At 46.9% G+C, this 26,736-nt stretch overlaps 1 protein-coding gene across 1 annotated transcript; it reads left to right on the forward strand.

The window, feature by feature from the left end:
* The first annotated feature begins 503 nt into the window (after positions 1 to 503).
* Flg (filaggrin) lies at positions 504 to 26,402 on the forward strand. The gene is made up of 5 exons (XM_048358230.1): positions 504 to 512; positions 12,418 to 12,576; positions 13,141 to 21,823; positions 25,728 to 25,851; positions 25,973 to 26,402. Exons 1-5 carry the CDS (start codon positions 504 to 506, stop codon positions 26,400 to 26,402), a joined length of 9,405 nt encoding a protein of 3,134 aa, XP_048214187.1.
* Positions 26,403 to 26,736: the final 334 nt, after the last annotated feature.

Consider the following 26,736-nt stretch of genomic DNA (forward strand, 5'->3'; position numbering starts at 1 on the left):
TGTAAGGCCCTTTCTGAACATTTAACATTTTTGAATCTTTGGTCAGAAATGACTATAATGCCTGTGTCCTAGTTTGATCCTAAATTCTTTTTTCCAGTTTTCTGTTACTGCATTACTGACACCAATCTTCACTGTTTCTATGGGACAGCCACCTCAGGAATCTTACAATCCCTCTTTTTTCTTATCATTCAAGAACCAAGTCAGAAAGGCCTTTTTCCTTAACTATATTGGGTTACCAGTTGCTTTCTAATTCGTGTCTCTTCTGAACTTTTCCTTTAACTATTAGAAAAAAATTCACATCACACAATTATTGCATAGATTAACACCCCCTTTATACTCAACAAGACCACTAGCCATCTTTGTAGTTATGCTTGAAGCACTTTATAAAATACTATGACTTACTCAGGAGGTGGAGATCAGAAAGGTGGTACGAGGTCTGCTCCAGGAAAAATATGAGGTTGTATTTGAAAAATAAAAACTAAAGCCAAAAAGGAGCTGCGAACATGGCTCAGGTAGTAGAATGCCTGTCTCCCAAGCATGAAGCTCTGAGTTCAAACCCAAACACTACCAAAATAAATAAAATAAAATACCATGACTTCTGGGAAAACAGGCTTAGTGATATAAACACTTAAGATTAATCTTTGAATATTGTTTTCTCTCTGTCTTTGACTCTTACTCTTATATTCTGGGGGGGGGCGGGAAGATGTTTGTGTCTCAAATGGATTCTGTATCTGTACTAGCTAGAATAATATGTGACTCAGAGCATTGCCACCGCCACCACCATTACAAACTTGCTGCTTTCAATGATATTTAATTTCCAACTTATTAGCCATTCTAATTTCCTCTTTTCCATGCCTCAGTGAGTATCTAGGGATTGATTATTGAACATGTAAAAAGAAAAACCTGAGAATGATGGGAAATGTCTGTAATCCCAGCTCTCAGTGTGGGAAGGCATGGTAGGAGGATTGCAAGTTTGAGGTAAAGTTAGACTACATAGCAAGACCCTATCTGTTGTGAGGTGAGCACCAGGAGGAGGAGGGAAGGTGAATGAAGAGGGTAAAGCAGGGTGAACATGGTCAACATACTTTATATACACACATAAGAACAGAACAATGAAACCTACTGTAACTGCTTTAGGAGGGAAGAGGGGGGTGGAGAAAGTGATAGAGGTTATAGATTTGACAAAAATACATTGCACACATGTATAGAAATGTCACAATGAAACTCCTTTGTCGGAACCAGGGAAGAGAAAGGGAATACCAAAATTGAGAGACTAAGGATAAAAAGACAAACCATTGCAATAGCAATACTTGCAAAACCAATTAGTGTAAACCCACCATACAACTCATGGGGGGGGGGAGAATACTGGGGAGGGGGGAGATGGGAGAAAATGAGGGAGGAGGTGACAAGTTGAATAAGAAATGTACTTGGCTTACATATGAAACTGTAACCCTTCTGTACTTCACTTTGACAATAAAGAAAAAATTAAACAAACAAATAAATGATTGAGAAAATAAATAATGATATAAAATGTCTTGTACTTGTCCAGAAAAGGCTTTTTCTCATACATACTCACACACAGAGAGGGGGTACAGAAGGGAATGAAAAGAGAGGTCAAAAGGAGGAGGAGGAAGAGGGCTGAGAAGAAGCTAAAGAAAGCATATCTGAGAGCACAGATGGAAATGACATTTTTGCCCTGGATCAACATCATTTTCATCCCCCATTGTTCTGAAAAATTCAAGCACCACATAAAGCTGTTCTCACCAGTTACTGCTCTGCCAATGTACAGCTAAGCAGAAACAACAGCTTCAACTACTCCAAAGAACCAGAGAGAATATTCAACCTGGAAAAATTCTAACCCCAAAAGAGCACCTCCCAGGAGATGACTACAGCTCCTATAGGAAATCACTTAACCACAAATTCCAACTCCCCTTCACTCCTACAGCCTCAGTCACACATCTCACAGGGCTGATCCCATGAATCGTGACAACCTGACCCACATCAACAGCCCAGAGGCCATATGGCAACATAATGCCTTTCCAGCCCAGTGGGCAGGAAAAGGGAGGGACAACCACTGAATGATTGTGATTGAAATCCTGTAATTTATGATTTGTCAATATATCCTGCCTTTCATGGAGTTCTCTCTATCCTTTACCAAATCCTAGAAGCTACAATGCATAACCTCAGACACTTGAAACACCTTTGGAACCATTTCATTGCATGGTAATGAGAAGAAGAAGGAGAAGGAAAAAGAGAAGGGGGAGGGGGAGGGGAGGGGAGGGGAGGGGAAGGAGGGGGGAGGAGGGGAAGGGGGAGGAGGAGGAGGAGGAGAAGGAGGAGGAGGAGGAGGAGGAGGAGGAGGAGGAGGAGGAGGAGGAGGAGGAGGAGGAGGAGGAGGAGGAGGAGGAGGAGGAGGAGGAGGAGGAGGAGGAGGAGGAGGAGGAGGAGGAGGAGGAGGAGGAGGAGGAGGAGGAGGAGGAAAAGAAGAAGGAGGAGGTGGAGAAGAAGGAGGAGGAGGAGAAGGAGAAGGAGAAGAAGGTCTCTCTGGGTTATGTTAGGCTTATGGGGGAAATCTTTTGCAATTCTGAAGGTTAAAAAGCTAGCATGAGGGCTGGGGATATAGCCTAGTGGCAAGAGTGCCTGCCTCGGATACATGAGGCCCTAGGTTCGATTCCCCAGCACCACATATACAGAAAACGGCCAGAAGCGGCGCTGTGGCTCAAGTGGCAGAGTGCTAGCCTTGAGCGGGAAGAAGCCAGGGGTGCTCAGGCCCTGAGTCCAAGGCCCACGACTGGCCAAAAAAAAAAAAAGCTAGCATGAAAAGAAGACCCACTGTGCTGGCATGAAATAAGGCATAGAGACCCAAATACTATCATATTGCTCATACCTATAGCCTACCTTAATAGCCATTATCCCTGTAGTTGTTAAGCTACATGAATCAAACAGCTATAAACCAAGCAAGCAAAGAAATTTGCTTGAAGCATAGGATGATAGCTCCTAAATTGACAAAGAGATTTGTCAGACATGCATCTAACATCCCTACACTTAACCTCCCTCAAGAACATCCATATCTCATGCTCAATTTCCAGTAAGTGATATAACCTGGTGTAATATAGGTAGGATTTGGGACGAAAAGTTCTAAGTTGAAGGCTTGCAACTTTACTTTTTATTTACCAATTAGGCAACCTTGTCCTCTTAGTCCTCAACTACAGCATGAAGATGCTCAACTACTTGGTTGCCAAGGTCCAATCCGGTTCAGAATTCTCTAGACAGACATAGGGCACTACTATCTCCAAAGATAATTACTGTCATTTTTGGAAAATTCAGACTTTACAAAGTTCTTCCCTAAACAAACACAAAATAAGCCTCCCTATAGTTTCGATGGGTTCTACCTTCTCTGGGATTATATAGCTTGAATATAATTGCTTTTCTATACAATGGCCAGCCACATAACTGACAACAGATATTGTATCACTCCTCTATCTTCCATTCGTCCATCCATCTCACTGTTCTGTTTACCACCATGCAGCCAATCATCCCATTTAGTTTACTCAGAGCTCATATCATGTTGTCCTGAAAAGCAATTATCAGAACTGAAAAAAGAGATACAGAAACAATCTCATAAATGAAGAACATCACCATGGGTTTTGTTCCAGTTAATACACCTCTTTTAATGTAGCCTAAAATGGTTAGCACATTCTGAGCTATGGAATCACTGCAATTGCTAAAATGCCACGTAGTTACTCATAGTTTCCAAACTGTCCCTGTTAATTTAGAACAAAGTCATAATTTATTTTTGTTGCAGTATAGTTCATTTCATTACACTTAAACCACTCATGCAACATGTTAAAGTCTTCTTGGATCCTTATTCTTAAAAATATTTGCTACCCATCCATATTTTCATTCAAGTTAATAATAAAGTATAATTACCATAACACAATCAAGAAAGTAGTCCTGGAGTAGGCAACTGGAAGCCTCCATATTCATATGAATCTACAAGATTTAGGGCTTTTAACCATTAAAATATCAAATCCCAAACTGCCCTTCCTTACCAGTCTCTGCAATCCACATTCCTCAGCTCATGATCAAGTTTTTGTTATTAGTGGTGGTAGTAGTGTTACTTCAGTGATTTCCACAGTTTACCCAGGACTCCAATTTTGAAAAAAATAAACTTACTATTTTGAAAAAATAGGCCAGTCATGGTGACTCATGTCTTCAATATTAAATATTCAGGAGTCTGAGATCAGAGAGATTACAGTTTGAGGGCTGACTAGGCAAAAGTTTTCTAGACTGCATCTCAACAGAAAAAGCTAGGAATGGTGGTAGGTGCCTGTTATCCTAACTAATAGGAAGCAGAAATAGGAGGATTATAGTCCAGGCCAACTTGGGCAAAAAGGGAGAACCTATAGCCAAAGCAAAAAGGGCTGTAGACACTGTTCAAGTAGTAGAGTGCCTGCCTACCATACATGGTCCTGAGTTCAAAATCATAGTATGAGTGGAAAAAAAGGCTAATCAGAAAAAGGAGAAATTTTCATAGCCAAAGTAAAATGGTATAATGAAATTATATGGAAAGAGGAGTATGAATGACCTGAGATTCAATCCTAGTTGCTCACTTTATCACTATCAGTTCTTTCATCTCTTAAAGAGAGACAATGACCTCATAGGATTGCTCTGTGTATTAGAGTAATGCATGCAAAATCTTAGCACATTATCAGTACATAGTGACTACACAATGTAGATTACTATTATGATTGCAGCATGGTAAAGACAAAAACACACTAATTAATGACACAAAAGAAGAAAAGGGAAAATAAAGATCTGTGTTGTATATTAACTGATGTTATGAAAAGAAAGACTTGATAATCTAATGAGGTTAGGAATGAGGACATTAAATTTTTAAAACTCAGGCATATTTTTATCTTTTGGGATCTAATCAAGATTGTCAACTCCCTTACCTTTCTTATTTGCTCAGGTGCCAGGTACTGTTATAGAACACAGGGATTTAAAAAAAAAACTCATTAAGACCCAGTTAGTGCCAAGGTAAAAAGAAGCCAAAATTGGGTGAGCAGGGAAATAGACACATAAATAGATAAGTAAAATAAGATAGCAGCATTTCTGTAAAAGAGGTATATATTCACAATGTGTGAGGGAACAACCTAGCTGGAGATGTCAGGTAAGGCTTTGTACGATGATTCAGGAGGGTCTCAAAAATGAAGAGAAGTTAAGGACAAAAAACTCTCTAAATTATAAAGATAGCATGTGGAGACATGGATTCTTCCTAGAATAATGAGGGTTTTAGAGTGACTTGTCTATAACATTTTGGAAATAAGAGCAACAGACAGAAAGATATGGATTTGTGTGTATTATAAAGAGATAGTATTTCAAGTAAAGAAAGCTGGAATTCTTTAAGCAAGAATAAGCTAACAGAGACAATGACCTAATAAGGTTGGAAGATGAATTCAGGAATCTAATAAAAGAGGCTAGTTATAATATTTTTTTGTAAATACCTACTTAAAAGTTAATGTAGTCTGGAACTAAAACTATAGTGCTAGAGATACAGGATAGACCTACATAAAGAACATAAGTCTGGTAAGAACTGATGTTATGTCAGCATGAGGAGTAAAGAAAGGGAAAAATGAAAAATGTCTTTTTCTAACTTGAGGTGCTCAACTAATGGGGATGTCAGGAACCAATATTGAGTACTTCTAGGGAAGAGTACATCACATCACATAGCACAAAAATGAGTTCTGTTTTAAACAATATTGGCTTAGGTAATGAAAGGACAAGTTACAAATGCATTCTGTTTGACAATGTGAATATCAAGGGAGAGACCAAGAATAAGAGTCTCCCATATATTTTCAGGAATAGAAAATCCACAGTTCAAGGGGAAGACTGTATAGAACGTCTCTGGTGCCCCAATGTAGTAACTTGAAAAACAAGGTAAAACTTGATTAATGATTCTTGCTTGATTCATTCATACTCCTAGTGATCACTACTTCTAGCTCTACTTTGGAAAGTCAAAATTAAATTTGCTTATCTTCTCTCTACTTATTATAATTTCTAGATACACACTCGTCTCATGGAAAATCCTCCCATTATCCAGAGAAGGAATTGACAGACAAAAAAAAAACTCCATAAAGGTCAGTACTTGTGATATCTTCCTGGTATATGCTGATCTTTTTAGCTCCTTATAAATGTGCATGGTCTATTCTCCTAGATACAAGGTTTTGGAAGTGGATTTATTAACAGATATTTATTGAGCACCACTCAGGTTGAAATGAGAGCTGCAAAAAAGCTGGTACAGATCTTACACACAAAGAACTTGCAATAGCCAAACAGACCCTTGAGTAAAGTTTCTAATATACTGAGTTTATGTTCATCTAAATCTGTAGCTGAATAAAACAGATGAGTACGTGAGCAAGTTGGGAAGTAAACACATGTCACTAGAGGTGAAGATATGGGTGGACCTGGGTTTGGTTAGGAATGAATCAGACCATCCCACAGATGGTGGCTCCTCCCTGAATGGACTTGATATAAAAAGGCCTTTAGCTCAGACTTCAGTACCTTGCAAGCTCCTTCAGCTGCATTTTATTTGCTCTTCCTGAGAACAAGGTAAGAAGGAATATGTCTACTTTTGCCTATACAGTGTTAAGCAAAGTAGGAATATGGATAGGTGCATTATTTTCTAAGACAGAAAGTTCCAAATGTGGGATTTTCCATTTATTTGTAAGGACATCATCACTAAAGCTATCATTTCTATATAGAAAGAAAACAGGACATAATTTTTTTCCACAAAGCTACTCAATACTCTCTATTGTTAAATTACCCATTTATTCTTTCAACAAGTACTTATTAACTTTTTTCTATTTGCAAGCATTGGTCTTAACACTGATTTTACACTAGTGAACTCCATAAATGCTTAGAAGCTTATGTTTAGTAGGAGGAGACATTTAATAATAAATGAGGAAGATAATTTCTAAGAATGACAAAAATAATGCTGAAAACAAGAAAGCGATGTAGTAGAAATGATGGGAGACAGAGAGTATTTTTGCATTAGATGGCCAAGAAAGCCCTCTCTAGAAAATCATGTTTCTTTTTCTCTGCGTTTTAAATCTATGTCCTTTTATCTGTGTGCTTTTAACTGTGTTTGCTACCCATGTGTCTTGCCTTTATATCACACTGACTTATCGCCAGGTCCAATCAATCCTGCCTAAACAACATGCCAAAGTCAGTCTCATCTGTTTCCCTCTCTACAATGAGCATGCTAGCTGTAACTCTAATCTCTAAACTCTGGATCTGATGTTACATAAAATGATTCAGTTTGTTTATCTATTTTTGAATGATAAATAGTTGGATTACTTTTATCCAAGGATCTAGAGTAAGGAATGGGGCTATGAGCAGTTTTGCATAAATTTGGTTACATACATGTACATATTTCTGTTGGAAATAACCTGAGTAAACTGCAGGGTCTAACATACTGCTGGGCAATTTCCTGAAGAGCTTCTTGCAAGCTTATACCCCTTCTAGCAGTATATCAAAGATCTCAAATCTCTGTAATTGGTGATATCAAAGTTCCTTTTTCCTTCTTTTCAGACATTCAGAAATGTGGTCTAACACCGCCATTCCAATTTACACCTTCCCTAGTGACTAACAAGGTTGAAGCTTTGGATACATTTACTGATCATTTGATACTTTTTCTGAAATTGTTGTAGGAGAGACCTATTTTTCTTATGGGTTTTATTGGTTAAGTGGGTTGTAAATATTCTATTCTGGGACTTTTCCTATCTTTAATGACATCTTTAAATAATCACACATTCTTATCTTCAGTGAAGTTTAACTTATTAATCTTTTTTTATATGATTTGCAAATTTTTTTGAGACAGGATCTCACTCTGAAGGTAGGCCAGCCTTGAATTCATACTCCTCCTGCCTCAACTGAGATTAGAGGCATGTCTTGAAACTCCTACTTCTTCTACTGAGGTTATGCTGCTTTCATAGATGAATGTTTCCTATGTTTCATTTCTCTAAAACAATCTGTGATGGATGGCAGTATTGTTTCTTTCTTAGACAGTCAATAGGATTCTCCAGTAAAGCCATTTTGCCAGAAGCTTTTCTCCCATTGGAAATGTACTCATTTAAGAGTCAATTTCCTCAATAAAAATTGAACTGTTTAGGTTTTCTATTGGTGATTGGTTCAGTATGGGTAAACGCTTTTTATAGAAAGGTGTCCATTTCATCTAAATGTTCAAACTGATTGCAACATTTAATCTTTTCATGCTGGTTCTGAGCTTGAACTTGGGGCCTGAGCACTATCCCAGAGCTTCTTAGGCTCAAGATTAGTTTTCTACCACTTGAGCCACAGCGCCACTTCTGGCCTTTTCTGAGTAGTTTATTGGAGATGAGAGTCTCACAGACTTTCTTGCCCAGGCTGTCTTCAAACCATGCTCCTTAGATCTCAGCCTCCTGAGTAGCTAGGATTACAGGTGTTAGCCACCATGGCCGGCTGCAACATTTTAAAAAAAATTGGCTCTTGTACTGGGGCTTGAACTAAGGGCCAGAGCACTGTCCCTGAGCTTTCTTGCTCAAGGCAAGCTACCACTCCACTTCTGGCTTTTTTTTTTTTTAACTTTTGGTAGGTGCTTGGAGACAACAGTCTCATAGACTTTCTGCCAAGGCTAGGTTTAAACCAGTATCCTCAAATCTCAGACTCCTGAGTAGCTAGGATTACAGACATGAGTCACCAACACTGGCCTGCAACTTTTTTTTTATTCTTTGTAATGGTTGTTCCATATAAAGCAATGTTTCCTTTTACTGATATTGGTTTCTTATACTTTTGCTCCTCCATTGTTTTCTTGATTAATTTTGTGAAGGTTATCCATTTTATTAGATTTTTTCAAAGGCTGAGTCTTGGTTTTATTGATTTTTCTAGTTATTTCTGGTGTCACTATTATTTCCATCATAACATTTCCTTGGGGCTTAATTTTTTGTTCTTTTTCAGATTCTTGAGATAAATGCTTAAGTTAATGGTTCATTCAACCCCCCTTTTAAAAAAATGTATGATATGCATTTAACCTCAAATCATCTCTAGGCCTGGAATTATTAAATACTACAAGTTTTATCAGTTCATATTTTTCTCACATTCATTTACTTCAAAATATCATCCAAGTTTCATTGCTATTTATCCTAGGATGTGCTGGTTATTTAGAAATTAATTGCTTAATTTCTTCATCTTTCCATTATTGAATTTTAATTAACCAATACTCTTGGGTTTCAATACTTCAAAATTTCTCAAAACTTGTTTTATAATCCAGCGTATGTATAAGCCTGATAGCCTTCTCTCCCATAGCTTAGCACACTCCTTTCCTAAGCAACACTAGGCCCATGTAGTAAAGGCAGCAAATATTTAGCCCCACCCCCACTTCCTTGAGATGGCATTCCTTAGGGCATTTATGACTATATAAGGTAACAAGATCCCCTTAGAGTGACCTCCAGGTCAGGGCTGCTGCAGGACCCCCTACCCATTGTTTCACAGCAGCCATAACCCTAGCCTGCCATAATGAAGCCCCTGATCCGCACGTCTACACAAAGGCCCCAGCCTCTAAGACCTCCTAGGTTATATATGTCACCGCAGACAATAGGCCACACTTCTTCTCACTCCTCCCTGGTGAGAAGGGGTCTTGCCAACCCCTTTGCTGGAAATAACCTTTTCCTTTGTTCTTTTGTACCTGGATGCCTGCATAGTTTCTGGCGATGTCTAATATATTCTAATAATATGGTTAATTTAAGATCTTCATGTCCATTTCAAAAGGATGGGCATTCTGTAGCTATTAGGTACAATTTCAAATATGTATTAGTGTTCACACTAATAATTGTACAGAAACTATCATTTCTATTTGTTTTATAAGTTTCTGGAAGACATGTATTAAAATCTTCCAGTATGATTTTAGATTTATATTATCTATCATTTTTATTCATATGTATTGAGGTAATGTTAGACACATATCAGTATAGAGGTTTTTTTTAATATCTTCCTAGTGATTTAACCTTTTATTGCTACAAAATATACTCTGGAAATGCTTTTAGTCTTAAAGTCTACTCAAAGGACATAATGCCTTTTTCTTAGTGTTTGAGTAGAATCACATTTTTATGCTTTTACTTCCAACAGTCACAGTTATACTTAAAGTAGAATGCAGTTGTCTTTTTAACCCAGCTTCTCAATCATTGTCATTTAATTGGAGAATCTATCTCATTTATATTCAGTCTTATTACAAAACTACTTACTTTAAATTTACCATTTTAAACTTGGTTTCTGTTATTCTACCAAATCTACATTTCTCTTACAATCTTGACTTTTTGGATTAAGTATCTGTCCATTGATTCTCTTCATAAGATTATTAATTGTACATTATTTTATTATTCTTTTCATGCTTAGCTCAGTAAGTGTAGCATAAATCCTTACTTATTAGAATATTATTGTTGTTAAAAGCTACTACCTAATTTTTTTTCCTTTTTTGTATATTCTTTTTCTCTTTATTGTCAAAGTGATCACTACTTAATAATTTAATTGCCCTACAATAATTAAATTCCATTTACCTCTTCCAAATCTATTTGCTATTTTTACAAATTTAAATTATATCTACTCTATACCTCTAGAAATAGAGTATAATCATGTTATGCATCTAATATTTATAATTGTGACACAATTTTTTCCAATATCCCTCATTCTTTCCTGTTTTTCTATACTTCCAAACAGTTACCCTTAATTTTTCTTTCACAACATGCTTCTGTTGGTTAGTACCTCTTCTGTTTACTTAAAAATATTTCACCTAACATTACTTTGGATGGACATTTTTTCTGGATATAGAGTTATATGACAGAAACTAGTTTCCTACATAAAGATGAAGATATCATTTCTTTGTCATTTGGCTTCCATTTCTTCTTTGAAAAACACAAGTGTCATTTTGTTGCTACTTTAAAGAGAGCATGTGTATTTATCTGGATGTTTATGTGATCTTTCCACTGCCTTAGTGTTCATCAGTTTTACTATCACTTATTTAGTTTAGATCTGGCTTTCTTTTGTATACCCTGATTAAACTTTTTAATATCTTTAACCTGGTTATCTTTCATAAATTTTACAATATTCTCTTAACTTCAAATAGTATACTTCCAATCTGAATGTATGATCTTCGTATCTCACTTATACAAACACACACACAATATGCACAATAATCTTCTCAGCACAGAATCATAGCAGATCATTCTGAAAACCATCATTATTGATCCATACCTACATCTCTATCTTGTATTATTCCTAGAGGCTTTTTTCTCTATTATCTATAATGCTTTTAAAATGTATTTTGATTTATTTTTGTTTTGTTTCGGTTGCTTTGCTGCCCATCCTAAAGCTTGAACTCGGGATCAGAGTACTGTCCCTTAGCTTTCCTTATTTGCTCAAGGCCAGTGCTCTACCAATTGAGCCACAACTCTACCTCTGGCTTTTGGGTGGTGAGAATCTCCTGGACTCTTATCTGCTTTGGCTGCCTGTGAACAGTAATCTTCTAATCTAAACCCCTTGAATAGTTAGGATTATAAGCTTGAGTCACTAGCACCTGGCATAAAATGTATTCTTTTAGAAGATACCCTCAAATATCAAAATGTAGATCTGACTGAATCACAGCAAAAAATTAGGATCCACATATTACCAAAAAATATACCAAGTCTATAATGCTTTAGTTCTAACTACTATAACTGTATCTTGCACATTATTGTTCTTATAGTATATGGTTTCATCTGGTTTTGTAAGATCTGAAGTAGTCATTGGAAATCTTTTTTATCCTTATATTCTTAGTTATTGACTGATGTACCTAATCACTGAAGAGATAAATTGAATAGCCCTTAAATACTGTACCTTAAGTAACAAAATAAAAAGAAGCCACACCAAAATATTTTATAATATCAAAAAGCTATTAAAACCATTCTAATTAAAAACTACAAAGTTCATAAAATATTACTTAAAAAGTAAATTAATTTTCATTTAGTTTTCATTTTCATTTTCATTTAATTTTCATTTGACAATTTAGCTAAAAAAAAATTTCCTCAGAGCTACTGGATCTTTTATAAATTTGCTCTCAAGAAGTGATTTCACAGTACTCATTTTCCTAAATTTTCTAATGTCTAGATAAAGAGATTTTCTATAATCCTCAGAGTGAGCTCAAGGCCTAGGAATGGGCAGATTTAGTATATGAGTCAAATTCTATGCTCATTTTCACTGTGTATTTGTAGAAAGAAGTTTGTCGTGGTCAGCTTTCATGAGAGTATTAAGAAAAAGATAAACTTTTAGTGGGAAACATCACTATGATGAGCTAAATATAATGTAAAAATAAGAAAGTATAAAGATTTAATAATATTCTCTTTCTAGGTTCATATATACAACCAAAATATGTCCACTCTCATGGAAAACGTCATTGCCATAACTGAACTTTTTCATCAATATTCAACAAAAGACAACAAGACCGAAACACTAAGCAAAGAAGAGCTGAAGGAGCTATTGGAAAAGGAATTTCGAGCAATCCTAAGGGTGAGAGAAAACTGAAAAGCTTAAAAAAAATTTTTCTCTTCTTCACAAATGAGATAATCAAACACTATTCTAAATATTCTTTAAAAAAATTTCATCTGGAATACAAAATAGTGTTATTTCAAATCAAATAGAACCTATTTTCCTCCCTTAATGTATTAATGAACATTTGAAGACATGACAATGAAACAAAAATTAATATAACCAATTGCAAAGAATCTAGTAACAATGAGCTCATTCTAACATTATTCCTGATATCAACATCTGAGAAGATATATTTAAAGACAAATAAAGAATTACATAAAAACATGCACTTGAAGTAAGGGAAAAGGCACCACATGAAACATTTTTCTCATTCACAACTACACTATAAGGATTATTTGACCATACAACGAATTGGTACAAACTGACACATGAAAGGGCAAAAAAATTACAAAGATATAGACAATAAAGACACTGGTTCCACAACTTAATATAAGATAGAAAACAATCTGAATTAATTTGGAGGTATTTGGTAAGAATATACATTTATGTGAAACATTCATACTCTTTAATTTTAACTTCCAGAACCCAGATGACCCAGACACTGCTGATGTCTTCATGCAAATTCTAGACGTAGACCACGATGACCAAATAGATTTCACAGAATTTTTGCTGATGGTATTGAAGTTGGCTCAAGCATATTATGACTCCACAAAGAAGGGGAAAATCCAAACATCAGGACTAAAGCACAAAAGACATGCTCATCATAAGGAAGATGCAGCAGAAGAGACAGAAGAAGAAGGAGGAAGAAGGAGAAGACCTGCAAGTCAATCTGAAAGCGATGATGGAAAGGTGAAAAGGAAACACTCAAGAAGTCCATCAGGGAAAAGAAGACGTAACACAGGTTCAGAAACACGAACAGACAGAAGCCAATCAAAATCAAAGAAAGGAAAGGGTGAGCATCATAGAAATCAACATGATTCAAAGAAACAGAAAAAGAGAGGATCTCATTCTCTTGATAGAAAACAAAATAAGAACAGGAAGAATAGACATGAAAGTGATGGAATTGAAAGCGACAATGAAAGGTGGGAAGAAACGTACTGGTCGAACGCAATCTATACAGAGGAGGAAGACGAACAAACAGTTTCCAGAGGGGCAAGCGCACCCAGGTCAGGCCGGGAGCAGTCCAGAGACAGTGCCCGGCGCCCCGCCTCTCGCCACGGAGAGGCCTCCGCTGACAGACAGCCTGGGTCCAGCCAGCGGCAGCCAAGGGAAAGCTCCAGGAGACCAGGAGAATCCCGCCACCCTGAACCATCAGCAGACCGTGCCAGACACCCACAGGCTCATCATGAGCAGTCCCCACCCCGCCCCCACCGACACCACGAGCCAAGCTTGAGCCAGGACAGCGAGAGCGAGGCCCAGTCAGAAGATTCCGCCAGACCACCCTCTCCACCCCAGGCCAGGTCCGCACACAGCCCCAGGGAACAACCCAGACGGGCCTCTGGCCAGAGCCCAGACCGTGCCAGGCACTCAGGGTCCCAGCACAGACAGCCGGCCGGGCATGAGCATCAGGAAGACCCTCGGGGACAGCCCGGATCCGGCAGGAGACAACACCAGGGCAGCCGGCCCAGGGAGGAAGCAGACAGCCCCAGGCAGGCCGGTGCTGGACACAGACACAGCGTCCCAGAGCCCAGGCAGCCCAGGCGTCGGGCACCCAGCGAGAGTCAGGCCAGTGACAGCGAGGGACACTCAGAAGGACCCTCCCAGGGTCGCCACCAGCAGGACCCCCACGCCCAGTCCGAAGAGAGGCCAGGACACTCCGGCGCCTACGTGTACCACACTTACTACGATGAGCACAGCGACTCGGCCCCCAGACAGCGCCGCTCGGGCGCTCCAGCAGCCCAGGAATCTCACCGAGAGCAGGCCAGGGACAGCTCCAGACCACGGGCCTCACAGGAAAGTCACAGCTCCGCTGGCAGACAGGCCGAGTCCTCCGGAAGGAGGTCCCGGCAGGCCGCTCAGGCAGGTCACGCGTCCCACCACGAGCAGGCCCAGGACAGCGAGGGTCCCTCAGGGTCCCGCCAACACCACGATGGCCGCCAGGCACGCTCCGAATCCGCTCAGGGTCACTCAGGATCCAGAGGGGCAAGCGCACCCAGGTCAGGCCGGGAGCAGTCCAGAGACAGTGCCCGGCGCCCCGCCTCTCGCCACGGAGAGGCCTCCGCTGACAGACAGCCTGGCTCCAGCCAGCGGCAGCCAAGGGAAAGCTCCAGGAGACCAGGAGAATCCCGCCACCCTGAACCATCAGCAGACCGTGCCAGACACCCACAGGCTCATCATGAGCAGTCCCCACCCCGCCCCCACCGACACCACGAGCCAAGCTTGAGCCAGGACAGCGAGAGCGAGGCCCAGTCAGAAGATTCCGCCAGACCACCCTCTCCACCCCAGGCCAGGTCCGCACACAGCCCCAGGGAACAACCCAGACGGGCCTCTGGCCAGAGCCCAGACCGTGCAAGGCACTCAGGGTCCCAGCACAGACAGCCGGCCGGGCATGAGCATCAGGAAGACCCTCGGGGACAGCCCGGATCCGGCAGGAGACAACACCAGGGCAGCCGGCCCAGGGAGGAAGCAGACAGCCCCAGGCAGGCCGGTGCTGGACACAGACACAGCGCCCCAGAGCCCAGGCAGCCCAGGCGTCGGGCACCCAGCGAGAATCAGGCCAGTGACAGCGAGGGACACTCAGAAGGACCCTCCCAGGGTCGCCACCAGCAGGACCCCCACGCCCAGTCCGAAGAGAGGCCAGGACACTCCGGCGCCTACGTGTACCACACTTACTACGATGAGCACAGCGACTCGGCCCCCAGACAGCGCCGCTCGGGCGCTCCAGCAGCCCAGGAATCTCACCGAGAGCAGGCCAGGGACAGCTCCAGACCACGGGCCTCACAGGAAAGTCACAGCTCCGCTGGCAGACAGGCCGAGTCCTCCGGAAGGAGGTCCCGGCAGGCCGCTCAGGCAGGTCACGCGTCGCACCACGAGCAGGCCCAGGACAGCGAGGGTCCCTCAGGGTCCCGCCAACACCACGATGGCCGCCAGGCACGCTCCGAATCCGCTCAGGGTCACTCAGGATCCAGAGGGGCAAGCGCACCCAGGTCAGGCCGGGAGCAGTCCAGAGACAGTGCCCGGCGCCCCGCCTCTCGCCACGGAGAGGCCTCCGCTGACAGACAGCCTGGCTCCAGCCAGCGGCAGCCAAGGGAAAGCTCCAGGAGACCAGGAGAATCCCGCCACCCTGAACCATCAGCAGACCGTGCCAGACACCCACAGGCTCATCATGAGCAGTCCCCACCCCGCCCCCACCGACACCACGAGCCAAGCTTGAGCCAGGACAGCGAGAGCGAGGCCCAGTCAGAAGATTCCGCCAGACCACCCTCTCCACCCCAGGCCAGGTCCGCACACAGCCCCAGGGAACAACCCAGACGGGCCTCTGGCCAGAGCCCAGACCATGCCAGGCACTCAGGGTCCCAGCACAGACAGCCGGCCGGGCATGAGCATCAGGAAGACCCTCGGGGACAGCCCGGATCCGGCAGGAGACAACACCAGGGCAGCCGGCCCAGGGAGGAAGCAGACAGCCCCAGGCAGGCCGGTGCTGGACACAGACACAGCGCCCCAGAGCCCAGGCAGCCCAGGCGTCGGGCACCCAGCGAGAGTCAGGCCAGTGACAGCGAGGGACACTCAGAAGGACCCTCCCAGGGTCGCCACCAGCAGGGCCCCCACGCCCAGTCCGAAGAGAGGCCAGGACACTCCGGCGCCTACGTGTACCACACTTACTACGATGAGCACAGCGACTCGGCCCCCAGGCAGCGCCGATCGGGCGCACCAGCAGCCCAGGAATCTCACCGAGAGCAGGCCAGGGACAGCTCCAGACCACGGGCCTCACAGGAAAGTCACAGCTCCGCTGGCAGACAGGCCGAGTCCTCCGGAAGGAGGTCCCGGCAGGCCGCTCAGGCAGGTCACGCGTCCCACCACGAGCAGGCCCAGGACAGCGAGGGTCCCTCAGGGTCCCGCCAACACCACGATGGCCGCCAGGCACGCTCCGAATCCGCTCAGGGTCACTCAGGATCCAGAGGGGCAAGCGCACCCAGGTCAGGCCGGGAGCAGTCCAGAGACAGTGCCCGGCGCCCCGCCTCTCGCCACGGAGAGGCCTCCGCTGACAGACAGCCTGGCTCCAGCCAGCGGCAGCCAAGGGAAAGCTCCAGGAGACCAGGAGAATCCCGCCACCCTGAACCATCAGCAGACCGTGCCAGACACCCACAGGCTCATCATGAGCAGTCCCCACCCCGCCCCCACCGACACCACGAGCCAAGCTTGAGCCAGGACAGCGAGAGCGAGGCCCAGTCAGAAGATTCCGCCAGACCACCCTCTCCACCCCAGGCCAGGTCCGCACACAGCCCCAGGGAACAACCCAGACGGGCCTCTGGCCAGAGCCCAGACCGTGCCAGGCACTCAGGGTCCCAGCACAGACAGCCGGCCGGGCATGAGCATCAGGAAGACCCTCGGGGACAGCCCGGATCCGGCAGGAGACAACACCAGGGCAGCCGGCCCAGGGAGGAAGCAGACAGCCCCAGGCAGGCCGGTGCTGGACACAGACACAGCGCCCCAGAGCCCAGGCAGCCCAGGCGTCGGGCACCCAGCGAGAGTCAGGCCAGTGACAGCGAGGGACACTCAGAAGGACCCTCCCAGGGTCGCCACCAGCAGGACCCCCACGCCCAGTCCGAAGAGAGGCCAGGACACTCTGGCGCCTACGTGTACCACACTTACTACGATGAGCACAGCGACTCGGCCCCCAGACAGCGCCGCTCGGGCGCTCCAGCAGCCCAGGAATCTCACCGAGAGCAGGCCAGGGACAGCTCCAGACCACGGGCCTCACAGGAAAGTCACAGCTCCGCTGGCAGACAGGCCGAGTCCTCCGGAAGGAGGTCCCGGCAGGCCGCTCAGGCAGGTCACGCGTCCCACCACGAGCAGGCCCAGGACAGCGAGGGTCCCTCAGGGTCCCGCCAACACCACGATGGCCGCCAGGCACGCTCCGAATCCGCTCAGGGTCACTCAGGATCCAGAGGGGCAAGCGCACCCAGGTCAGGCCGGGAGCAGTCCAGAGACAGTGCCCGGCGCCCCGCCTCTCGCCACGGAGAGGCCTCCGCTGACAGACAGCCTGGCTCCAGCCAGCGGCAGCCAAGGGAAAGCTCGAGGAGACCAGGAGAATCCCGCCACCCTGAACCATCAGCAGACCGTGCCAGACACCCACAGGCTCATCATGAGCAGTCCCCACCCCGCCCCCACCGACACCACGAGCCAAGCTTGAGCCAGGACAGCGAGAGCGAGGCCCAGTCAGAAGATTCCGCCAGACCACCCTCTCCACCCCAGGCCAGGTCCGCACACAGCCCCAGGGAACAACCCAGACGGGCCTCTGGCCAGAGCCCAGACCGTGCCAGGCACTCAGGGTCCCAGCACAGACAGCCGGCCGGGCATGAGCATCAGGAAGACCCTTGGGGACAGCCCGGATCCGGCAGGAGACAACACCAGGGCAGCCGGCCCAGGGAGGAAGCAGACAGCCCCAGGCAGGCCGGTGCTGGACACAGACACAGCGCCCCAGAGCCCAGGCAGCCCAGGCGTCGGGCACCCAGCGAGAGTCAGGCCAGTGACAGCGAGGGACACTCAGAAGGACCCTCCCAGGGTCGCCACCAGCAGGACCCCCACGCCCAGTCCGAAGAGAGGCCAGGACACTCCGGCGCCTACGTGTACCACACTTACTACGATGAGCACAGCGACTCGGCCCCCAGACAGCGCCGATCGGGCGCTCCAGCAGCCCAGGAATCTCACCGAGAGCAGGCCAGGGACAGCTCCAGACCACGGGCCTCACAGGAAAGTCACAGCTCCGCTGGCAGACAGGCCGAGTCCTCCGGAAGGAGGTCCCGGCAGGCCGCTCAGGCAGGTCACGCATCGCACCACGAGCAGGCCCAGGACAGCGAGGGTCCCTCAGGGTCCCGCCAACACCACGATGGCCGCCAGGCACGCTCCGAATCCCCTCAGGGTCACTCAGGATCCAGAGGGGCAAGCGCACCCAGGTCAGGCCGGGAGCAGTCCAGAGACAGTGCCCGGCGCCCCGCCTCTCGCCACGGAGAGGCCTCCGCTGACAGACAGCCTGGCTCCAGCCAGCGGCAGCCAAGGGAAAGCTCCAGGAGACCAGGAGAATCCCGCCACCCTGAACCATCAGCAGACCGTGCCAGACACCCACAGGCTCATCATGAGCAGTCCCCACCCCGCCCCCACCGACACCACGAGCCAAGCTTGAGCCAGGACAGCGAGAGCGAGGCCCAGTCAGAAGATTCCGCCAGACCACCCTCTCCACCCCAGGCCAGGTCCGCACACAGCCCCAGGGAACAACCCAGACGGGCCTCTGGCCAGAGCCCAGACCGTGCCAGGCACTCAGGGTCCCAGCACAGACAGCCGGCCGGGCATGAGCATCAGGAAGACCCTCGGGGACAGCCCGGATCCGGCAGGAGACAACACCAGGGCAGCCGGCCCAGGGAGGAAGCAGACAGCCCCAGGCAGGCCGGTGCTGGACACAGACACAGCGCCCCAGAGCCCAGGCAGCCCAGGCGTCGGGCACCCAGCGAGAGTCAGGCCAGTGACAGCGAGGGACACTCAGAAGGACCCTTCCAGGGTCGCCACCAGCAGGGCCCCCACGCCCAGTCCGAAGAGAGGCCAGGACACTCCGGCGCCTACGTGTACCACACTTACTACGATGAGCACAGCGACTCGGCCCCCAGACAGCGCCGCTCGGGCGCTCCAGCAGCCCAGGAATCTCACCGAGAGCAGGCCAGGGACAGCTCCAGCCCACGGGCCTCACAGGAAAGTCACAGCTCCGCTGGCAGACAGGCCGAGTCCTCCGGAAGGAGGTCCCGGCAGGCCGCTCAGGCAGGTCACGCATCGCACCACGAGCAGGCCCAGGACAGCGAGGGTCCCTCAGGGTCCCGCCAACACCACGATGGCCGCCAGGCACGCTCCGAATCCCCTCAGGGTCACTCAGGATCCAGAGGGGCAAGCGCACCCAGGTCAGGCCGGGAGCAGTCCAGAGACAGTGCCCGGCGCCCCGCCTCTCGCCACGGAGAGGCCTCCGCTGACAGACAGCCTGGCTCCAGCCAGCGGCAGCCAAGGGAAAGCTCCAGGAGACCAGGAGAATCCCGCCACCCTGAACCATCAGCAGACCGTGCCAGACACCCACAGGCTCATCATGAGCAGTCCCCACCCCGCCCCCACCGACACCACGAGCCAAGCTTGAGCCAGGACAGCGAGAGCGAGGCCCAGTCAGAAGATTCCGCCAGACCACCCTCTCCACCCCAGGCCAGGTCCGCACACAGCCCCAGGGAACAACCCAGACGGGCCTCTGGCCAGAGCCCAGACCGTGCCAGGCACTCAGGGTCCCAGCACAGACAGCCGGCCGGGCATGAGCATCAGGAAGACCCTCGGGGACAGCCCGGATCCGGCAGGAGACAACACCAGGGCAGCCGGCCCAGGGAGGAAGCAGACAGCCCCAGGCAGGCCGGTGCTGGACACAGACACAGCGCCCCAGAGCCCAGGCAGCCCAGGCGTCGGGCACCCAGCGAGAGTCAGGCCAGTGACAGCGAGGGACACTCAGAAGGACCCTCCCAGGGTCGCCACCAGCAGGGCCCCCACGCCCAGTCCGAAGAGAGGCCAGGACACTCCGGCGCCTACGTGTACCACACTTACTACGATGAGCACAGCGACTCGGCCCCCAGGCAGCGCCGCTCGGGCGCTCCAGCAGCCCAGGAATCTCACCGAGAGCAGGCCAGGGACAGCTCCAGACCACGGGCCTCACAGGAAAGTCACAGCTCCGCTGGCAGACAGGCCGAGTCCTCCGGAAGGAGGTCCCGGCAGGCCGCTCAGGCAGGTCACGCGTCCCACCACGAGCAGGCCCAGGACAGCGAGGGTCCCTCAGGGTCCCGCCAACACCACGATGGCCGCCAGGCACGCTCCGAATCCCCTCAGGGTCACTCAGGATCCAGAGGGGCAAGCGCACCCAGGTCAGGCCGGGAGCAGTCCAGAGACAGTGCCCGGCGCCCCGCCTCTCGCCACGGAGAGGCCTCCGCTGACAGACAGCCTGGCTCCAGCCAGCGGCAGCCAAGGGAAAGCTCCAGGAGACCAGGAGAATCCCGCCACCCTGAACCATCAGCAGACCGTGCCAGACACCCACAGGCTCATCATGAGCAGTCCCCACCCCGCCCCCACCGACACCACCAGCCAAGCTTGAGCCAGGACAGCGAGAGCGAGGCCCAGTCAGAAGATTCCGCCAGACCACCCTCTCCACCCCAGGCCAGGTCCGCACACAGCCCCAGGGAACAACCCAGACGGGCCTCTGGCCAGAGCCCAGACCGTGCCAGGCACTCAGGGTCCCAGCACAGACAGCCGGCCGGGCATGAGCATCAGGAAGACCCTCGGGGACAGCCCGGATCCGGCAGGAGACAACACCAGGGCAGCCGGCCCAGGGAGGAAGCAGACAGCCCCAGGCAGGCCGGTGCTGGACACAGACACAGCCCCCCAGAGCCCAGGCAGCCCAGGCGTCGGGCACCCAGCGAGAGTCAGGCCAGTGACAGCGAGGGACACTCAGAAGGACCCTCCCAGGGTCGCCACCAGCAGGGCCCCCACTCCCAGTCCGAAGGGAGGCCAGGACACTCCGGCGCCTACGTGTACCACACTTACTACGATGAGCACAGCGACTCAGCCCCCAGACAGCGCCGCTCGGGCGCTCCAGCAGCCCAGGAATCTCACCGAGAGCAGGCCAGGGACAGCTCCAGACCACGGGCCTCACAGGAAAGTCACAGCTCCGAGGGCAGACAGGCCGAGTCCTCCGGAAGGAGGTCCCGGCAGGCCGCTCAGGCAGGTCACGCGTCCCACCACGAGCAGGCTCAGGACAGCGAGGGTCCCTCAGGGTCCCGCCAACACCTGGACGGCCGCCATGCACGCTCCGAATCCCCTCAGGGTCACTCAGGATCCAGAGGGGCAAGCGCACCCAGGTCTGCCGAGAGTAGGTCTAGAGATAATGACCTCAATAACCCATCCCATCCTGAGGTAAATGCACCCTTCTCTGCAGGTGTCAATCATGATAGTGAAAATGGTCTTTCTTCTCATTCTTCAGTTGTGCAACCTTTGTCTAGTTCTGGAGGTCACTTTCTTAATATCCGTGGTCAGTCAGGTATGGGATGGAGACATGGTAGCTATGGTAGTGCAGATTATGAGTACGGGCACTCTGGCTTTGGAAAATCTTATTCAGGACATATCTTTCCACACAAATATGGAAAAGAATATGTGAGATCTAATGTGACAAGTAGCAATCAATACCCAGCTACCCATGGCCATTCAAGTGATACCTTAAAACATTTGGGGTTCTGCCAGTCTCAGAGATACTATTATTATGAGTGAGATATTAGTGGAAGAGCAATAGTGGAAGAGCAATAGATATTATTAGTAAGAACCAGTAACCCAACTTTTAATCTAAGACGTTTTCTGAATGGTTTCAGGGATATTATCTTTTCTTTTTTTTTCAATGTACTATGTCCTTCCTTTGGTGCTGGTTTCTTTTTATTCTCTAGTAGCAATCTTTAATTGTTTGTAGTTAGGAGTCATTCAGTAGAAGAAATCAATATTTTTGCAAGCTTATTTCAAAAATCTGTTAGTGTATGGCATTTGAATTATGGGTTTTTCTTTGTATGGTTAAGTTTTCAATCCACACACTACTATTCTTGACAAAAATATCAATGACATCAAAGTATAAAATCATTATTCTAAAGGATAAAGCTCTCATTTATGATCCTGATTCTATACATCTATCTATATTTCCTTTCTTTGGGTTTATGTTTTCTTCAGCATTGAACAAAATATAATTGGACATAAACAATTAAAATAATGAAGTGTATTAAAATTGACAATAAACAATTGGCCATATATAACACAGTTTGTGTCTTTTATGTTACTTTTTCATCAATTCCAAATACAGACCTCTCCTTACACATAGTTGAATCTTTTTCATGTGTCATCGGAAAGCTAGATGCTCATATAAAATATATTACCATATAAAATTAGTAAAAATTTAAATACTGTATTTTTCTCCAACAGTCACTTTTATCAATCAAAAGAGCTTTTCTCAATCAGAAATATCATCATGATTGATATTAAAGTATTAACTCAAATCATTATTACTGCTGTGAAACCAAAACACAAAACAGAAATTACTGTCAATAGGTCCTCTGTCAGACATAGGACTATGCTTTTCAATGGAGACCAAGAGAATGGAGAAACTGTACTGAAATATCCTCACAAAGAAAATGCAATGAAGATATAGGCTGTCTTCCCTAGAAGTAAAACACATTTGCCTTTATAATTTGGGAAGAAAATTAATATAGGGAAAAGTAGAATAAAAAAATTGTGTGTAAGATTCTACCATTAGGATGTAGCTCCCTCTGTGAAAACTGTACCCAAATTGTATTTTCAGTATCAAAGAGATACTGTGTTCTCATTCACAGATGAGTGTATGACACAATTCACACCAACATGCCAAGTCAATTTCAAGTCTCTGATCTCTGAGTTCAGTGGATTTCTTGCAACACTTATAAGAGCTGCCTTTCTTGAACATGTACTTGAATAGTCACCCTGGAACACAACTGACTGTCCAAGTTTAAATGCTATCTAATGGGGGGGGCGGGGGGGTCAAGAACTGAATGAGAATCAACAAAGTTTATTTTCTTAGCCTCAAAATGTGATAAATGTTTGCCTCTAGAAGCCCCCTTCTTGGTATCCCTGTAAGAAAAGAAAGAAGCCAAATTATGCTCATTTGCATATAATATGATCCTATACTAGAAAACTCTAAAGAGTCCACTAAAAAACCTCATAGATGTGATAAACTTTTAGGAAAAGAGCTTTGCTCTGGGCTAGTAATAAACATGCAGAGAAAGAAATAATCAAAACAATCTAATTTTTAAAAACACTTAAATATAACCTTTAGGTGGTGAGAGACCTCTACAATAAAAACTCTGAGGCATTAGAGGAAGGAATTGACAAAAACACTTACAAGATGGAAAGACTGTAGAGTACCAATGGCTCACATCTTTAATTCTAGCTACTTGGGAGGCTAAGACCAAGCACATTGCTGTTTGAGGTCAAATCAGGCAGAAAGTTCATAAGACTCCTTATTACTCATAGCTAGGTGAAGTAATATATGCATGTCATCCCAAGCTACTTGAGAAGCTGAGACAGGGAGGGCTGAAGTTCCAGGCCAGCCAAGATGGAAAAGTCTGTAGACTCCCTATCCATGGAGGGAATCTGTATGCGGTGGTGTGCACTTGTGATCCCAAAAACTGTAGAACGATCAGAGATCAGGCGTGCGGTTGGACAGGAAGTAAGGCTCTATCTCAAAAGATAACTGGCAAAAAGCATGGCTGGAGATGTGGCTCAAGTGGTAAAGCAGTAACCTAACAAGTGGCTGGCCCTGAGTTCAAATTCCAGTGCTACAGGCGGAAAAGAAGGATGGAAAGGCTTTACATGTTAATCGATTGGCAGAAGAATATTGTGAATGTGACTATATTAACAAAAGCAATATATAGATTCAAATGTCATTCTTGACCTAAACAAAAAAAATCAATCTCAAAAATTTATGTGGAAGGGCTGGGGATATTGCCTAGTGGCAAGAGTGCTTGCCTCACATACATGAAGCCCTGTGTTCAATTCCCCAGCACCACATATACAGAAACTGGCCAGAAGTGGTGCTGTGGCTCAAGTGGCAGAGTGCTAGCCTTGAGCAAAAAGAAACCAGGGACAGTACTCAGGCCCTGAGTCCAAGCCCCAGGACTGGCTATATATATATGTTTGTATATATATATGATCCCAAATAACAAAAGCAATTCTAAGCAAAAGGAACAATGCTGATCATATCAGAATACCTGAATTCAAATTATGCTGCAGAGCCATAGTAACAAAACAATATGGTCTGGCACAGAAACAAATAGACCAATGGAATAAAATGTGAAGCCCCAAGATAAGTTCATAAGTTCAAGGTGGCAAAAATATACATTGAAGGAAAAGCAGCCTCTTCAACAAATGGTGCTTGGAAACATGGACATCCACAAAAAGAAGACTGAAATTATATCCCTGTCTCTTACTTTGTACAAAACTCAATTCAAAACCTTACTGTAAGGCCAAAAGTGTAGCAAAGAACAAATAGGGAATGATGGTTTAAACCCAGAATTCAAGGTATATGAGAAGCAAAGATAGATCCAAGGGAACCCCCAGGCTAAAGCATGAGAACCTATCTGAAAAATAAAGAAAAAGGACTGAGAGTTTATATAGCTCAAATTTCTGCCTAGTAAGTACAATGTCCTACAGTCAGATTTGAGTAACACACACACACACACACACACACACACACACACACACACAGAACGAGAGAAAAATAAAACAGAAAACACTTGAAGACATGGTTAGAGGCAACATCTCTCTGAATAGGACTCCAATAGCTCAGGAAATAAGAACAAGAATTGAAAGACAGGTTTACCTCAAATTTAAAAGCTCTGTAGTCTTGACACAGTGATGCAAGTGTGAATACAAGCTTCTTAGGTAGTAGAAATAAGCAGAATTGCAGTTAGAGACCAGCCCAAGAAAAAGATAGTAAGACCTCATTTCAACCCACAAGTCAGTTGTGATGGAGCTCACTTTTTACCTAGCTCTTTGGGAAGCACAGGTAAAAGGATCAAAGGCCAAGGCCAACTCCAAGAAAAAACCATGAGATCTTATCCAAAAACTAACTTGACTTGATAGCTAGAGCCATCACTGTATGGAGATTTTGCCTGGAGAGGAATAATTCAGACAGCCTGCTTAAGAAAACAGATTTGAGGGGAGACGGAAGAAGATGGCGGAGGAGCAGCAGAGCCCTATCTAATAAGCTCTCTCCAAGAACCCAGTTTTTCTTCTACAGGGAAACTTCTAACTCTAGGAAGAGAGCCCAAGTAAGGTATAACAACATAGAGTTTCAAGTCAGAAAGGAAAGAAAACAAGACAGCAAATCCAAGAATCCAGATTTCAGCTACAGGTGGCATCACGGCCACCAGCCCGCTGCTTACCCAGTGGGACCAAATCCACACCCACTTCCAGCACGCAGCAGCAGCAAGAGGGAGAGAAATGCGCCAGAGGGCAGCAAGCAGAGCGGGAAAGCTCCCGAGAACCAGAGGAAGCGTGAGTACTCCACAAAAGACAGTCTTGCTCCAGTCTGCACCCACAGAATGCCATTCGGAAAGTAGCCCTTGCCCCCACCCCCATCCACCATAGTGAATCTCCATCTTTGTCTCTGGCATAGATGGCCAGAGCACACCAGAAATAAAGCTTGCCAGAGGAAAGTAAGGTCAAAGGGGCCATCTTTGAAAAGGGCAAAGTTGCCGGGAGTAGCAAGCCTCAGCTCCACCCAGGGGAAGGAGTCCCTGCCCAGACAAGAGGAACCTCTGACCTGCCAGCGGCCCTGCAACACCAGGAAACACAACAGGAAGCCTGACTCCAGGCCGTCATCACTGCAGCTACCGCTGAGACAGCAACAGACTGGTTTCCCAGTCAAACATTGTCCACCAGTATCTGGGGGCACCCAGCCTCTACCCACAAACCCCAGCGAACGACACAGCCAGCCCCGCCCAGAAGGGAGGAACTTCCCTGCAGGCAGATCCATCAGTCCAGCCAGAGCCCTTCAGCATCCCCTAGGTCACACCCAGGGCTTCCCAGGCAGTTCCGGCGTCTGAGTCCGGGCTCTGCAGGCAGTTTGGGTGTCCAAGCCAGGACTCTGCAGGCAGTTCGGGGGTCTGAGCCGGGGCTCTGCAAGCAGTTCGGGGGCCCACCCAGGGCTCCACTTGCAGTTCAGGGGTCCTACCCAGGGCTTCACTGACAGTCCAGGGGTCTGAGCCAGGACTCCACAAGCAGTCCAGGGGTTCCGGGCCGGAGCGTCACAGGCAGTTCAGGGGGCCCACCCGGAGCTCCGATGACAATTCAAGGCTCCCATCTGGAGCTCCACCCACAGTTTGGTGATCCCACTGCTCTGCCAGCAGTTCGGGAGTCCCAGCCAGGGTGCTGCAGCTC

This window comes from Perognathus longimembris, chromosome 11, assembly GCF_023159225.1.
Source record: "Perognathus longimembris pacificus isolate PPM17 chromosome 11, ASM2315922v1, whole genome shotgun sequence".
NCBI classification, from domain to species: Eukaryota; Metazoa; Chordata; class Mammalia; order Rodentia; family Heteromyidae; genus Perognathus; species Perognathus longimembris.